At 37.3% G+C, this 17,114-nt stretch overlaps 2 protein-coding genes across 2 annotated transcripts in view; one reads left to right on the forward strand and one right to left on the reverse strand.

Annotated features, from left to right (window-relative positions):
- LOC135795235 (guanylate cyclase 2G-like) overlaps nucleotides 1-9,150 on the reverse strand; it is a 58,847-nt gene extending 49,697 nt beyond the window's left edge. The window contains exon 1 of the mRNA XM_065306834.1: nucleotides 8,517-9,150. The gene's annotated coding sequence lies outside the window, so the exon portion shown is untranslated. The remainder of the gene's footprint in view (nucleotides 1-8,516) is intronic.
- A 5,172-nt stretch (nucleotides 9,151-14,322) lies between these two features.
- Nucleotides 14,323-15,838, forward strand: LOC135795548 (isocitrate dehydrogenase [NAD] subunit gamma, mitochondrial-like). Its single transcript, XM_065307256.1, has 2 exons — nucleotides 14,323-15,574; nucleotides 15,700-15,838. The coding sequence occupies exons 1-2, from the start codon at nucleotides 14,408-14,410 to the stop codon at nucleotides 15,757-15,759; spliced, it is 1,227 nt and encodes a 408-aa protein (XP_065163328.1). The 5' UTR covers nucleotides 14,323-14,407; the 3' UTR covers nucleotides 15,760-15,838.
- The last annotated feature ends 1,276 nt before the right edge of the window (nucleotides 15,839-17,114 follow it).

The raw sequence follows: 17,114 nt of genomic DNA on the forward strand, positions 1-17,114 counted from the left end.
AAATAAACTACGTTAGGCTAGGCTAGGCACAAACAAACAACCATCAAGTTTAGTTTTTTTCGTCTCAGACAGACACAATATCTCAATAAGAAATAAATAACGGTTATAAAACGTCAAAATCACAGATAAGTAACTATAAGAATACAATTATAAATATATAAAGAAAAAACGTACATTCACTTTGTGTTGTCAGAAAATTATATTTGATACAAAGTTTCAAGCGTTTGTAGGTAGGTATTACACAAAGTTGAAAACAACTGGCGTACTAATTTATGATGTGCGAGAAATGCGAAGCCGCCAAGTGCGTTTAAAATTGGCCGATCAACCTTGAAAATGGCACGGGATCGCAAAAATTGTCTGTTTACTTCTCTCGCCTGCGCAAAATTCGATAAAAACAGCAAATACAAAAAATACTTACGAAGAATTTAAATTCGCAATAATCCGTTATCTAATTTATTACACTCACTGAGGCATTAATCAGTTGCAGGCAAAACAACTTTTTACAATATTTGAAATAAATAGTCATGAAAAAATTACTTTAAAAGACATAAATTTGACTTTGACTAATTTTGTAGTAAAATTTGTAAATTTTATAATTTTGAGCAAATATCACATTTAAAACTTTGAAAAAGTGACCCAAAACTTCCCACAATTAATTTTTGCTGTATTTATTAGGTGTAACGCATTATAATATATTAAAGCAACATTAATCAGGGCCTAATCCACATCTGGGTAGAAATAAAATTTATTAGCTGGTCGGTTATCAAATTACGAGCATCTCTTCGCTATGGGCGCGCATAACACCGTCCAAAGTTTGCGTTGTGGCGGGCCCAGCCTAATTAGAATAAAGTTGCGAGCAGCGCGAGCATAAAGTGCAGCTAAACAGCATTAACGCTCGTTTCGGCAGGCACCCGCCCACCATTACGTGGAGAGACGCGACGCAAGTGGCATTAAAACAATAGATTAAATTACCTAATTACGCCTGATTTGCATATCAAAAACTTTTTATGGAAATTCACTCCTGCCCGCCTGGCCCCCTCTCGCCGCGCGTGTTTGTTTGTTTAGCATGATCGTGATGCTCGCGATGGGCGAGTAGCGCTATGTAAATTTCCGTTAATAATTCAATTTTTTAAATAAATTTTCATCCAAATGATCACACAAGTTAAACAGGTAAAAATATAAATTTTGGGTATTAACTTTATGCTTAAAAATAATTTGGTGTTTACTCCTAATTTATAAATTTAAAAATGACCTATACTGGAGCACGTACGCATACGCACGTCATAAATTTGAGTGCGTGTTATTTTTTTTTCAGAGATAAAAAGCAAAAGGACAAAAAGCGCCGCGAGAGTTGCGCAAAAAAAACAGATGAGTGAACAACACGAGGGTTGAAGAAAAGACCTTGAACACACGAGTAAACTTCAGTAGGCGTGGATTTTGGTGGAGGCGCCAAAAAAAACATCGAATAAAAGAAAACAAGAAAAAATCGCAAAAAAATTTTGCTCAAAATTTTCTATAAAAATATTATCAATATTAACTAAGAATAGTAGTAATTTATGCATATGTATACATTGTGTGTTGGAGGGGACTCTGATGAGATGCATTAAATGCCTCCTATTAATTTCCTCGAGCGCGCATATCTTATGAATTTATGCGTTCGAATGAAAGACGCGCATTACGCGCATTCCGCGCGAGATTTACGAGATCTACTCGCATCTCATCTGGTGAGTCTGGTATCAAGCGCCAACGGCCTTCAGAATGTGTCTTCCTTCACCTCACTTCAACTCTCATCTCAACAACTCATCCTCTCACCTTATCTGCCATCCTTATCCCTCTTATCCGTCCAGTTACTCCTATTTCTCTAGCAGTATCTAGTTCTCATAGTAATTCCATAGTAACGTCGGCGAATCACTAGCGGAGGCATAATTTATCTATCCGTGGGTGTGTGTTGAATAGTGTTGTTGCTTGTGTGCTGTGTGAGTGCACTAACTGTTGTTTAAGTGCATTGCGCGTCACGTCACGCCGCACTGCGCGATGCTGAGATGCTGAGACACATCTCGCGTGCATGTATCATTAGTTCGGAATGTTCGTACTGCGCTCGCATACATGTGCGTGCGTGCGAGCTATTTTTGCCGGCGGCGAAAAATAGAAAGTTGATAGATCACGCGGACAGATATATATAGGCATGTCCGTTGTATGATCAAACAAAATACTTACGACGAAAACATCATCATGTTTATCATCTTTGAATCACAATTGATGCAAATGCAACGTAAGTAATCGTTTACATACAATGTAGATTTTATAGGAAAACATTTTATAATAGCATTCAGTCCTGGCTTCGCACAGGAATAATTTACTAAAAATAAAATTAAAGGGTGTTACCGTAATTATTGCATGTATGAATTATTTTTAAAGAGATATCTTTCGAGAAATTCATGCAAATTATGCATCATAGCACCTCATACATTTTTCTAATGAAACCAAACTTCATTCATACAAAAATAATTCAAATTTGAAATTTCAAAGTTGAAATTCGTGTAATTCGTGACATTTTTGCATTGCTATGTGCCTGTATCTACCGCGGTGCAAAATATGCAAAAGTGTATACAATGTCACAATTATATCAACAAACATAACCGAATCCTAAGTTTTTTCCTCTCTTCTTATTATTATAATAGTTTTCCTGTTATTTTGCAAACAAATCTTATAAAGCAAATATCGTAAGCATGTTTCCAGCCGTTTGTTAGTAATAAATTGCTAAAACTAAACATCTATGTTATATTATAGTATTCTAAGCAATTTTTGCGTTATCAATAAGTTATTCACAGCAAGATAACTGCGAAATACTTTCAAAAGCATTCGACTGATAAATGTGCGCATGCCTGCAGCTGAGAATGCGAGAAACGCAAGAAAAACGACGCTGAATGACGAACAGCTTCAGATATCGACGAAAAGCTAAGATACACAAGCAATAAATGCAAATATCAATGGAATTTCCAAGACTTCGTTACAAGAATGTCGCATTCCTCTTCATCTCTCAACGTCGACGACGATGCAAGCGATAAAAACACATAATTCACGCTGGCAATTTTAGATAACTCGATATGACTATAAACATTATGTACATAAAGAGACATTCGCGCGAATAAATCAAAGAGAAAAGAAATCTTCATTTTCATCTTCACGGAAAATCAAGACAATCGCTTCATTTCCGATTGGATGCGCTCGTTGGTCGATATTCATTCATCGGGCACTGACCGTTCAGTCCGCTTAGATGCCTTAGATTATAGACTTGACTTGACTTTCCTACGGCCTTTACGGCATGACATTTCCTCCTTCTAGTCTTCAATTCCCTTCCTCCTACGCTTCTCAATCGAGAAGAAAGCAAGCAAGCAGCCCATTCAGGCTTTATGGCATTTTCTCCAAAGTGGAAAGCTATTGTTTGTCCGATGATCAGCGATTGTTTGCCATCGATTGTTAATCGGCGATTGTCGTTTATGATTTTATTCGCTTCGTGATTCGCATCGCGGATTTTGCAATTTGCGATCATTAGCGAAAAGTGGGACGCCTAGCTGAACCACACAGTAATCATTAACGAATTACGACCGCCGGAGACGGCGAATTCTTTCTGCTGAATGGATGAATGTGCGCGAAACACGAACGCGGACGCGACCATAGACACTACTAGAAAGAAGAAAAAAATTGAACACAAAGTAAAAGTATGTTTGGTCGGTTCCGGTTCGTGCGGTTTTTTTCTCTCACAACCGCAGGCAAACAACCGTAGCAGAGTTATATTCCTGCGACGACGTCAACGGTGCATTAATTTTGGGAATCCGAAATTTCACTTTACAATTCGCACAATGTACCAATATTTGCACACTCAGGGAATTAATTTAAGACTAACAACGCGGAAAAAGGTCAATGGACATGAACAAACCTCAAACAAGTCTACCGACAGACAATTAGTGATGAAATGTTTGGCGAATTCAGTGTTGAAACTTTACCTGTTGGTTTTTGACGTGTAGTTAACAGGTAATTAATTTTACTAATTAGTTAATTAATTATTTTTTGCTCATAACAATTCATTCACTAGTTTAGGTAAAACACCATGAATGAAATAAAGTCTGTTTGATTAACTCCTTTAATTCGTATGAATCCACTTGAACTGTTGTGTTTTTTTATGAAACTAGGCTTAATACTATGAGAGCACAATTACGAGCACGAGTACACGACACAAGTGCGAGTACAGTTTGAAGCGCACCTCCGAGGTTCATTCACATTTCATTGAGCGCGTACGTTTGTTGTTGTTGTTGCATTCCGTGCCTGCAACGCCTTATGTGGAGAGCTTTTAACTACACAACCAAAGCGCGCGTAGTATACTGTAGTTTCATTCACAATCTCACATCTAATCACTACTTGAAAAAAAAAACTTGATTTTTCGTGATTCACGCTAAAAAAAAACCGTAAAATTTAAAATTTTGAAACCAATTTTATACTTGTTCTCCGATATTAGACAGGCTCATGGTGTTATGAGAATATGTGGCGGTGTCGCCGAGAATTCTCTCTGTGACTGCACAGCTTGTGCAACTGCAATGCCAGCGAGCTAGGCGAGTCGTTACAAACATTCAGGTCATGCATAAATGAATGTTTTTCCAGCACCAAACGAAACGTAAATAACGCCGCTGCGCCAAAGTGCGTTTGTAATTGAACAAACAAGCCGTAAGATAAAATAACATGAAATTTACAACAATATCATCCACAGAACAAAAATATTATCAAAAATATCAGCATTATTAATTATAGCCTATATGAATGAATGAAATATCAAAGTCTATTAATAATGAAAATAGGTCATGACCCGAAACTTGCACATCACCCAATCGTCATTAAATTCTATATAAAATTAAATAAATAAACAGATAATTAATATAAATGTGAAAATTTTGCAGATACTTGGATTATCCATGGTAATACGCGTTTAATCCTGCACATTACGCTCAAAATTAGCATGCGAAGCGGTAATGACCTTAATTGCATGCCCATTATTCGCGTCATTCGGTTGGTGCCAGTGGTGTGCTGCCTTAATTATTTAATTAGCAACAATGCAGGCAAACGCGCTATTTATTAATGATTATAATTTAACAGCGCATCGCAGTGCATGCGGCATGCAGTTATTTATGTTGGTGCATAAATAATTGTTTCGGCGTCGGGCCGCCGAACAATTCGCAATCAGAACTCGATTGCGGACGTAAACTCGATTTGCGTCATTCAGCGTCATCGGCGCGCACGTAATCGCCCGAAATTAATTTATTTGTTTCTGGAATACACTCTTAGCGTTTAATTGTAACTCCAGGCATTTAAGACGAATATAATTTTCAGTTAATTTGCGATTAAATTAAGTTTTTTAATTTAAATTTTTTGATTTTGTTTTTTCTTTGTGAATACCTGGGCCATACCCACTACGTCATATGTCCATAAATCTGGACGTAACGACGTACAATTCCGCGATAAGACATTAAAAATCCCACACGAGCCACGCACGTAAAGGTTGCGCAAAACAACTTTTATGCGCACACGTAAATTTACTTGCATTTTCATTGTCAATATCAGTGAGCTGATGACGTCGACAGACGATTGCCGGCAAGGCAAACATTCAATGTTAATGTTAAGGACGTTAGGAATTGTGGGAGCTGCTCGAAATCGCACGATTTGCATTTTCAATTTTCCAATCGCTGTGACATCGCTGTGTTACCTACTGCGTCCTTTCGCTAATTAGTTTTTCTCATCAGGCATGCAACGAAATAGATTTCTCATGGAAATCCTGTAAAGTTATTTACATTTTTAATTAACTTTAGTGGTTTAATGTTTCAACGTTTCTGTTTTACTTAGCGCACAAAAGAATTGTTACGGAAAAGTAATCAGAATTTCAATTTAAACTTTGTATTATTTTTTTCCTTTAAAATAATGTTTAATCTGAGGAATTATTACAAAAATGTATTTTTAGTGTAATTCACAGGTGAAAAATGGTAAACTTAAACTTGAAACCATTTCCTTGACGTTTCCACGACGAGCGTTATGAAATATGTAAACGTAACAATAAAATTCAACTTGAACATGAACATACGTACAGCAGCGCGAATTGAAAGCCTCTCTTTGCTCCTTGAACGACTGGTGATACTGACATTGGTACTGTTGGCTCTCAGATTTTATGGTTTTTGTTCAACTGTGCGTGCCTGTGACATTATGAACGCACGAATGCGAGCACAATTCCTAGTGCAAGTGCGGTGCATACGTTTGCGTTTTCCGCGCACGTTAAATACATCTTGCAATAAAAGTTAATGTGGCGCGTCGGGTGTTTTGAACCAGACTTAAACTACAGTGCTTACCTATCTTCCAATATTGTGCAATAATGCCACCTAGGTTTTAGTACATGTGAAAATTTTAAAATAATCCAAATAATCGTTTCGGGAGATGTAATTTTAAGCACGGTAAACATTTATTTAAGTTTATGTTAAGCCTATGATATTCGGTAATTCAAAATATTTGATTCTGAATTATCTGTGATTGGCAGTTCGTTAAACGTGAACTTGTTTTCGTATCGAATCGAACATTTAAATCGAAGGTTGAAAACTTTTCCTTTCCTTTCCCACCGTGCCGACGCGCGACGAATTGCGTCACGTCGCCGGTTATTATTTAATATGTGGCGAGGAATCGTCGAACAAGTTCAACAAACAACTAAAACGACTAAACGAACGTAAAAGTTACAAACAGATGGACAAGTAGCAAACGCTATCTTATTAGAATTAAATTTTCATTTGATGAATACGAAAAGTATGTTTGCTGATGATTCGACACTAATTACGTAAATAATTAGCCTTTAAATAGAAAATTAATCGTCCGTTAGCTGGCTGGAGCTTAATTACCGGCGAAAAGCTATGTGTGCATTTCCTCCCTCGTAAAAAAACACACCGAACGCATATTTTCGGCAGTGAGCAAACTCTCTCTCTCGTGCGGCGGGAATTATTATTAAACGACCAACCGCCTCATCCTGCATTTCTCCTCGTCATTGCGCCCGCAATTAAAAATAGCTATTTTTCATGTCTTTAATATCCGTCAGCGGCCGCAGTATTCTTTCTGTGCGGCAACTTCCTGACACGCTTTAATTGAGTAATTAACACGAATAAAAACCTCTTCAACTTGTTATCATTTCAAAACATTTCGTCACATATAATTCGCCAAAATTTGTATCACACTAACGCGTTGTTTGCCTAACTTAAACTTAATAAATCTATTTGTTTGACTAGTGACTAGGCAGAATAGATATTTACTCGGTTGTTCGAGTGCTGTGGTGAAACGCGTGTGAAACACCGTGATTAATCTTTGCCTGACTTGATAACAGTCACAATATACTTTTATTGAATAAAATCTATAGGTGTGATTTGCCATTCGCGGTACATTGTGTAAAGCATTATTGCTTGGCCTGTTAACTCACCAAAAAAGACTTTACATGGATTGTGCATCGAGAATTCGCGGAAACATGACGTGCAGTGTATTTTGCTCGAGGAAGTTGTACCGATGACTCAGTTGCTTTGGTAGCTAACTGATGCTGGGGAAAACACATTTGAAAGTTCGAGTTTATTGAGCAATTCGACGTTAATGCCTTTAAATATTTACCTCTGGCACGTGAATATGGTATTAAAGAACGAAAATAATAGAACAAACAGGAAAAACATTTGAATTCATTATATTTCCCCAAATGTCAAAAACGCATGCATAGAAATCAACACATATTCTATAGAATACTTAATTATAAAGTAAGAATTTTATGTTTTGAATATTACAACGTGGAAACTGATTAAATTGTATGCTTTTGCAGCCGGCATATTTTGCGTACGCAGATGTTGATAAATTCGAACGCGTTGAAAGATTACAAGTTATAGACGCACGACTAGTTTTAGTTGCGTTTCGCACGACGTAGAGAAAACCGCAACTACGGCTTAGACAACATAAGGACTTACAATCGCGCGACGCTGGCGATGAGACCTTGACGAATGTTACAAAATAAACAATTTAATTAATTCAAATAGCGGACAGACACAACAGATAGTCGGCGAGAAACAACACATCCGAGCCACACGCAAAGTGGACTCGCTATTGCGCAAAAGTTTAATTCCGACACGAAGAGTTAAAAACTGTATTTTCTGATTGAAATCTATCAAAACACACAAACGATCAAAACAGGATATTGACAGTTTTCAGATAAACTGCTTACTGATAAGTCAATTTTGTTATTTTATTTTTGCCATGCTAAGAAATTATAAGAGTAATTAAATGAGTATAAAGAAGAGGGTGAAGAATAAAGCAATAAAAATGCAACCAGATCCTGATCCTTAGCCCCCTGAGGCTGAAGATTAACAAACGAAAAGAAAGAGGATCTTTTATAAAGATGAATGAATTTAAATCGTAATACAATACCGCAGGAGCCAAAAACGGTGAAATTGCGCGAAACTTACTTGTAGTATCCTGCGTGGTGTCCTCGTATCCTGCTATCGATTGGTTGCAACGTTACGGCGTTACAACGTCGCGACCTTAGGACAGTGCGGCGTATTAGTAATCCTTATGCCGTAATCCTGTCGAAATTAATCCCTAATCCTTAATTGCGGTTGATCCTTACAAGGAGTGGCATTGTTTTATTTCTACACACCTTATACACTAATTTATTTAAATACGAATAAAATGTAATTACGTTAGGTTAGGATTATAAAGTCATACGAATAAGTTTGTCCTTCGGGGACAAAATTATTTTCTGTGTGTTGTTTGTTTACATTCCCATCTGCACTCACATGCGTCAATATTTTATTTTAATATTAGAGATAAACATGAAAACACTTGAATATTACACAAATGTGTATTTCGTCCTGTTGTGTTTGTCAGCGGCGTGAACTTGGCGATGCACTATATTCAACTTGTTATCGTGCGCTAAGTAGGTGAGAAGTATTTATTTATTTATTCACTCGCGTGTCGTAACACCTCGCTTTTGAAAATTATCTCCCCGCGCGGCACAACAATAACAAAGGCGGTTCGCGCGCACGGTTCTCGCAGGATGCAAGCAAGGTGCGCTCGATCGCGGCGGCTCGCTGGCGTTCGAGAACTGAGTACAGAAACGCGACGGATCGAAACGCGCCCGCCCGCCTTTTCTCTCCCGCTCTTTCCTGCCGGCGTGCGGAGCGCGCAGGCGTTCGATAGAGCGCGCGCGCGATTTTCGACCCAAAACATTGCGGCGTGCTCGGCGCCCGTACGGGGTTCGATACCCTCCTGCAGCGCGCCACGCCACGCCGCGAGGATGTAAAATCGAAGCGCCGAAGCAACAGCAGGGCCGCAGCGGCGCAGGATACGCGAGAATTCGCGTACGATGCCTGGCTGTATGTGTTACAGCTACACCTACCCACACACTTATACACCTAGCCACGTATCCTGCAGTGCAGTGGTAGTATTACGTTGACTTTTTTTTACTATTCCGAGGAGCATTAATAGGCGCGTTGACTCGTGCGAGAAAAGCGAGACGAGAGCGCTCGCGGCCAAACGATGTGGCAATCGGAAATGCATGGGTGTGTGAAAAAATCGTTGTATACTTGACGAGATTTTAATTGCCTGAGATTACTACTTGGGATTTTTATTGCTCAATTGAACAATATTTATTTAGATAAATGAACAGGTTTTATTTTTGTATTAATAATACAATGACACTTCATAGAAGAATGAAAATTCAATTTTCCAATTATGAACGCGCGCAAATAATGCAGGAATTTCCCAATTTCGCATCCGGTTCGTCGGGGCCTTTCTTAGTTTCCCAATCGTTCGTTCCGTTCAACTTAGAACACCAGGAAGACCAGGAAGTTCGAATTCTAAGCGCATATCTCACATCCGGCAAGAAATTAATCTGAAAACTTTGCCACCCTTCGATATTCGCGTCAACTTTTTATTTGATGCCGAATAAACTTTTGAAACTAATTAAAAACGACACTGAAAGTTACTTCGCAAGACTTAAAGATAATCGAATAAGAAAATTTCAAATAACAACAATTTTCTTACAATAAATCAAAAAAATTAAAATTCTGTTCATTTGGTTGCATATTGCTTGGGCAATTTGATTTTTGTAGGAGAAATAATTCTGATTAATTGCAGCCGTTTAAACAACCCACCCTATAGAGAATATTAGGTTACTAGCTCTGAGCGCGTATTAAGCAACGAAATGATTGCTATCCAACCCACGCGAAAAATTTAAATTTAATACGTTTTCCCATCATGTTCCAAGTATCAATTGCACTGCAAGATGCCCGCGCAATAATTAAAATAGAAATTAAAGCCAACGACATAAAATTATAAAAAAAGTAATAACTTCCTGCCAGTTTGACCAGTAATTTTGTTTTTAGGTAAAAAATGTAATTCGGCCGATACCCTTTATCCTTCAAGTCACAAATTTTACGACTGCGCGTTTATCCTGAATAGCCTCAAGTCTCGAGTAGGAATATAAAATTTGTGCTGTAGCAGCAGGGCGGCATTATTGTGTGTACTTGAGATGCTGCGGTGATGATTTGTCGTGTCTTGCACTGCACGCGTGTTGGTGTATGTTTGTGTCGGCCGGCGAGACACAACATTGCACACCGACACGTTCGGCGCGAACACATTCGCACGGTGAGCGTGCGCGCGCGCGCGCCGAGCGCAGGCATGAATGAATGAACGGCTCTCGCGTTCATTGACGGCGTCCGCGACGACTACGGCGACGACGACGACGACAACGGACGTCGGTGCAAAAGTACGAGTGCCGTACGCGAGGCGCGCGATGTGTGCGCTCATTACTATGTATAGTCGTACCGCCTCGCGCTCGCAAAACGAGGACGGTACGAAATTTAAAGCAATCACTAAATATGTGCATCAGGCACGAATGGCGAAGGCTGAAACACGTAGTGTACCCAGCTTGTAAGCAAACAACCGGTAATCGCATTTGCTAATAAAAAAATTAATTTTCACGTGTATTTAATAAAAACTTACTGGTAAATTTATATTTTTATAAGTTAATACTTCATTTGATGTTACAGTAAGTTTATTTTGCGAATAAAGTGATTTGCAAATAAATGAATACTGAAAGGTGTGTTGCCTCTAAGTACAATTTAAATGAAAGCAATAACATCTGCGTTAAGCAAAGAAAACAAACCAGCACACGGCGACATGTGTGGGCGAGCAGAGCATCTGCATTGTGTGTGTACTCGGGAAACTCCGACTTCCTTTGCGCTTGTTTCATTCAACTTTATGTTTACAATTACCTTTTATTGCTTAAAAATACACACACAAAACAATAACTAATATGTGTAGGCACTACCTAACTACACTGCAAGTTGTATTTAATTGATTTTCAAACAAAGGCGAAAACATTGTTTTCCAAGAACCCAATTATCGTTATTTATTAGTTTAAAGCTAAACGGCTTTTAATTTATGAAGATATTTATAAATATTTAAATGATCGCGCAATATAAAAACATGTCGTGAATTGTAACATGGGCTAACAGTTGCTTTCGCTTTGAGTCTTGTTTCGTGTATGCGAGCGCAGCACAAGGATGAGCGCAGACGATGACGACAACAGACAAATTGATCTAATTTAAGATGCAAAGACTGCCGGTATCAAGATCTGTGGAATCGAGCGCATCGGCGCCGATTCCGATCTATAATCCAGCCATGAGCCGGCATTAGAATCTAGTCTTGGGCGCTTGTTGAGCCATCGTCTATTATTATACTGTTGTGCCTGTTGTGCATCGTCGTGGGCGATTTGCTGAAGAGCTGCCGGAAAAGCGACGTCATCTATGTAAATTCATTGGGAATTTGCATCATTCTCACATTCTATTGTGATTTTATGTGGATTTAACGTGGTCGTTAAGTCAAATTGATATCGATTCAAATGGGAAATAGAGTTTATTGAAAAGTAAAGCAATACTGCAATACTGCAATAATTTTAATTTTTATGTATTTTATAATTTGTTATAGTATCAGTTTTCGTATAAATATAACCGATATAAACTGGTTCTAACATATTAAGATGCAAAAACAGTTTTTTAATACCATTTTCGTAATTAATTTCATAAAAAGTCGTAAAAGTGTGTAACTTGCGTAACCATAAACAGCAATGGCGCATTCGCGGCGATTCCATGTCATTAGCAGCATAAAAAGCGCGTGTTTACATTATTAATAACCCAACAAATCACATGTTTGCGGCGATTCTCAAACGCAATTAATGTTGATTTTATATTAATGATGTCACGCTCGCGAAGTCACAAGTCGATTCCTACAATCACAATATTACAATTGTGTTAAACATTAGTTTAATTATTTCACAATCATTTGTAGTGGAGTGAACGTAAATTTAATTGTGATTGCTTTTTCTACGAATTCAAATTGAACGCATGTGTAATTACGCGGCGAATCAATAATAACAAAGCAAGCGATTCAATAGCAACAAAGAAAAATAATCATAAGATGCATCAAGTAAATTATAAACAAATTGATGCAATATTGCAATCAAGTGAAGACTCGATACAACCGGAACCGGAAACGGATAAACTGCAGAGAGTAAATAGCGGAAATGTTCGTTATTAAAACAATGTCCGGTTGTGCTGCCGGCAAATTGCAAAATAAATCATTCATCATATCGCGCGAAATCGTTCAATTTCAATCATACAACAGATGTACTGTTACACAGTTAGAAAAACGATCAAAACAAACATCCTTGAAGATGAATTAAACCTTAAACTGTAAACAAATTGCATCTAGTGTTCGTGTTGCTTACTTGTCTAGTCTAGGAGTAATTATTTTCCTATTTTCATGATGTTGTCCAGCAGATGAAGAATGATTGCATTCTTAATACAAATCAAACAACTCCGGAGAGATCTCCGTTTAAGCGCGCGCACACATCCGTCTCAGTTTATTAACGTGCAGCGTGCAACCTTGAAACGAATCCGTGAATCCGTTATGCCGGTAATCCACCGGCGCACGAAAGTTGAAATGAATGGCGGCGAAATAACGCTTTCTACGCGAACCGATCGAGACCGTCTGCGTATTTGGCACGACAGGCACAGGTTGCCGTCGTACCGGTCTGATTGAGCGAACGGGAAATGTTCGCGCACGCTGCGCTTGCTTTTAGCAACAAAGTGTACAATATGCAAGATTCAACAATAATAAACCGACGAGTGTACAAAAATATGTCTCATAGTAAACGCACGCTGTGAGAACCAAGAAAATTTAAAAAAAAATGAAGCATGTGAACTTTTCTCTCGTGTGAACTACACGATTTCAAACCGCACAAAACAGTATACTTAAAAATGTTAATATCAAAGTATTAAAATGTAATTTAACAACTTAGCTCACCTGTTCGGTTTATCTCTAGTTATAAACATTCGTTGTGATTGGGTCCACATCAACACTACACCAATTTTCACTTTGTTTACACTGGTCAAGGACAACCGACAAAATTATTACAGTATACAATGTTATTCTTTGTAACAAAATTGTTTATTGTGCAAATTCCACGCAGCAGCATAAAACTTACTCCGAAAATGAACGCAGCGGACTGTTAATATTTATGGTTGTTTACTACGCGTCTTTGCGAACGTCTGGTTTGGCGCGCATCGGCTCTGCACGCAAGAGACGATTAACAAAGGTCATGTACCTTCTTGCGTTCCTAGCGTGCCTTCCACCTCCTCGCTGGCTCCAATAGCAACAACATTTGTTTGTGAAGAAGTAAATTACTATTATATGAAATAGATGCATTTCACCGCAAACATGTTTATGACGGTGACGTAGTATGTCAAATATTGAATATCCGTAGCATTTGTTCACATTATATAAAGCAACCGGTTGTAAACAATCATCAAAACAAAACTGACTTGGAATTTACAATCGTTTTATTCTCTTTGAATCACATAGTGTGCCATCTGTACAAGATAATTTAAACTAATGTTACGCGGTAAACTTGCTGATGAACTTATTGCGCCCTCTAGTAAGGAAATACGTAACATAAATGTTTTGTGTACCGTCCGTTAGGCCGCCACCTTAAATTCAAACGAAAGTCAAATCGATTTATATGCGTTTTATCATGAAACTTTCATTATAGTTTATACAAAGCGTGTTTAAATGTAATTTTAATAAATATATAAAAGATTTAAATGACTGAATAGGCGACTGATCTAACTAAGTAGTAAATTACCGTTTAATTACCTGTACCATTAACCCAAAAATCCGCAAAAACCCCAAATCATTATATAATATACAAGTAAATTAGAATTTGACAGATTTTAACTGTCTCAATCATTTAGTTGTCCAACATTTTCGTGAAATATATAAAATTTTCAAAATTATGCTGTCTAAATTTAAACGTATGCTAATATCCCGTGCCTTAAATTATGACAACAAGCGCGGTTTTAAAAACATTCATGCTCCACCCGAAGTAACCACCACCTATGTCACCGCTCGTTACAAACTTGAAGAAACACTCCCGGTTGCAAAATATGGCGGGAGATACATAGTTACTATGATCCCTGGCGATGGTATCGGTAAAGAGATAATGGCACACATTAGGGACATCTTCTACATGATATGCGCTCCGATAGACTTTGAAGTAATTGACTTTGATGATCCTACTGATATCGATTATATTGTTCATTCAGCGCGTAGGAATCAGTGCGCTATCAAAGGTCATATGGAGCGGTGGTATAATCAAAAGCAGTTAATATTTGACTCACCTAATGTGGAACTAAGAAAAAAATTGAATTTGTTTGCGTACATCACTAGATTTCAGACGTTTAAAGGCGTAAATTGCAAATTTCCGGATGTGGATATTGTCCTGGTGAGGCAGAACACTGAAGGAGAATATGCTATGTTAGAGCATGAAACTATCAAAGGTGTGGTAAACTCATTAAAAGTTGTTTCTCGGAAGATGGTGTTATTAACTGCGGAATATGCAATGGAATACGCTAAGAATCATGGAAGGAAGAAAATTACTGTGATTCACAAAGCAAATGTTCAAAAACTAACTGACGGATTGTTTAGAGACGTATGCTTTGATCTAGGAAAAAGAAACAATATTGAAATGGAAGAACTTATAATTGACAATGCAGCTTGCAAACTTGTGCAAAATCCATATCAGTTTGATATGCTTCTTTGTCCCAATCTATACGGCAACATTATAACAAGTATTATTTGTGGATTAATTGGTGGTTCTGGATTGACTTCAGCAGGAAACTACGGTTCAAACTGCGCAGTGTTTGAACCTGCTTGTCGATGTCGCGCTAAAAGTTTACAAGGACTGAATCTTGCAAATCCAACGGCGTTTATTAATGCTGGAATGCAATTGTTGCATCATTTGGGATTTCGAACACGAGCTGAGCTTTTGGGGGAAGCTCTAAGGAAGTCCATTGAAGATGATTTAGTAAAAACAAAAGATATTGGTGGTACAGCGACTACTTCGGAATTCATTGATAATTTTAAGAAAAATATAGCTCGACTGATGGAGGAAGCATATGCCGTGAGTCCACTTCTCAAAAATGCTCCCAGCTGCTAGTATTAATACGCATTATTTATGTTAGAATTATGAATGGAATCACATTAAACTTAGACAGCTTATATTGATGTCTTTATTCATTGTTTCAGAAAAAAGTTCGAGAGGTGGAAGAAGATTTTGATGCGCAGACCTATTTGGAGAATTTATAATTACGTATGTTGTGTTGGGAGTTCAATCATTTTTTAATTCTTAAATCTTGACGAAATAAAGAAAAATACTTAGTTAAAATATCTCTTTTCGTTAGATTTTCAAAAATTCTGTATTTTATTAAAGAGTATGTTTCGAGGAATATTAACTTGAGTTAAAAACCTTTTAATTGCTTTGCATTCCTAAAATATTAGATTTTTTGAAATCACTTTGCTTAGTAAAATTATGTTTTCTTTGATATCAATTCAATTTATGTTTTAAAACACATAATCTTTTTTTGTACATTTCGTAACCAGGTTTTAAGGAATCCTGTTAAATTTGTTAAGTGTAGATGTGCGAGTAAAGATGTCGCCCCAAGTACAAACTCAGTATTTATATTCATTTCCACACTTTATAATCAGTATAATCAGTATAAATAAATTTACTCTTAATTGTCCTTTCCCATCTTCGACTGATGAAACAATTTCTCTCACTAAGATCCTTAATATTAACAATTTGAGATATTCTATTTTTTGTATTTTTGTTATATATTTTATCCTCTTATACATGAAAACAAGATCTTCACAGAACACCCAAGAAGTGATTTGTAAAGCAAAACGTGACTAGTTTTAGATTCGCAAGCAATTTTATGCTGCACAAAAAGACAACGCTCGACAAGCGTCGAGCATAATGGTATTATTTACCGAAGCGATAAAAAGCCGTTTTTCCATAATCACAAATTGCCTACTTACTTACTTATAGGCACACGCGCTATCATATAACTCAGACAATTTATATTTGAGATTCTCATGACTTTCGAACATGTCGCTCGCATGTAGAGCGTCGTCGTATACGGACTGCAAGCGTGATTGCGGTTTATTAAAAATTCAAATCGAAATTACGACGTGACACACACAGCGATTAACGCAGCGGCTTGACTTGGAAAACGAGTTTTTTGCTAGTTTTTGTATCTTCAGGAAAGTTCAAACTTTGCACGAGATAGACGGATAGAAGCTTTAACATCAAGATTTATAGAGAATGTTCTTCTTCTTCATGAAAACCCCAATAGATTGCTATTCACGAAGAAATTGTCGATAGTTGTCAATTGATGAATTACTTAACATGATTATAGTTTGTGTTTTTATTTTTAGATTGCTAATTTCGACTTCTGCAAGCATTCCAGATGTTCTGCATTTCTACGCTCAAATGGACGCATTTTTTGGGTTTAATCGTTTGTATTTCATTTTCTGTTGCGGTTAATTACACGTTTGAAGTGTTTAGTAATTTAAGTAAAAAGCAACTAGTAATTTTAAAAATTGTTTGGAATCTTTTCGGCAGCTCGGAGCTTTTTTAGATGTTTCAGAAGTAAAAACATCAA

This window comes from Atheta coriaria, unplaced genomic scaffold (genome assembly GCF_025399875.1).
Source record: "Atheta coriaria isolate IRGN ID8LTWV9N9 unplaced genomic scaffold, Caltech_Dcor_3.1 hic_scaffold_7_pilon, whole genome shotgun sequence".
NCBI lineage: Eukaryota > Metazoa > Arthropoda > Insecta > Coleoptera > Staphylinidae > Dalotia > Dalotia coriaria.

Excerpts from the sequence above, each read along its gene's own strand:
- LOC135795548 (XM_065307256.1), top strand. The coding sequence starts at position 14,408 with ATGCTGTCTAAATTTAAACGTATGCTAATATCCCGTGCCTTAAATTAT. Across the intron at positions 15,575-15,699 it reads TGATGGAGGAAGCATATGCC|AAAAAAGTTCGAGAGGTGGA; the intron begins GTGAGTCCACTT and ends TCATTGTTTCAG.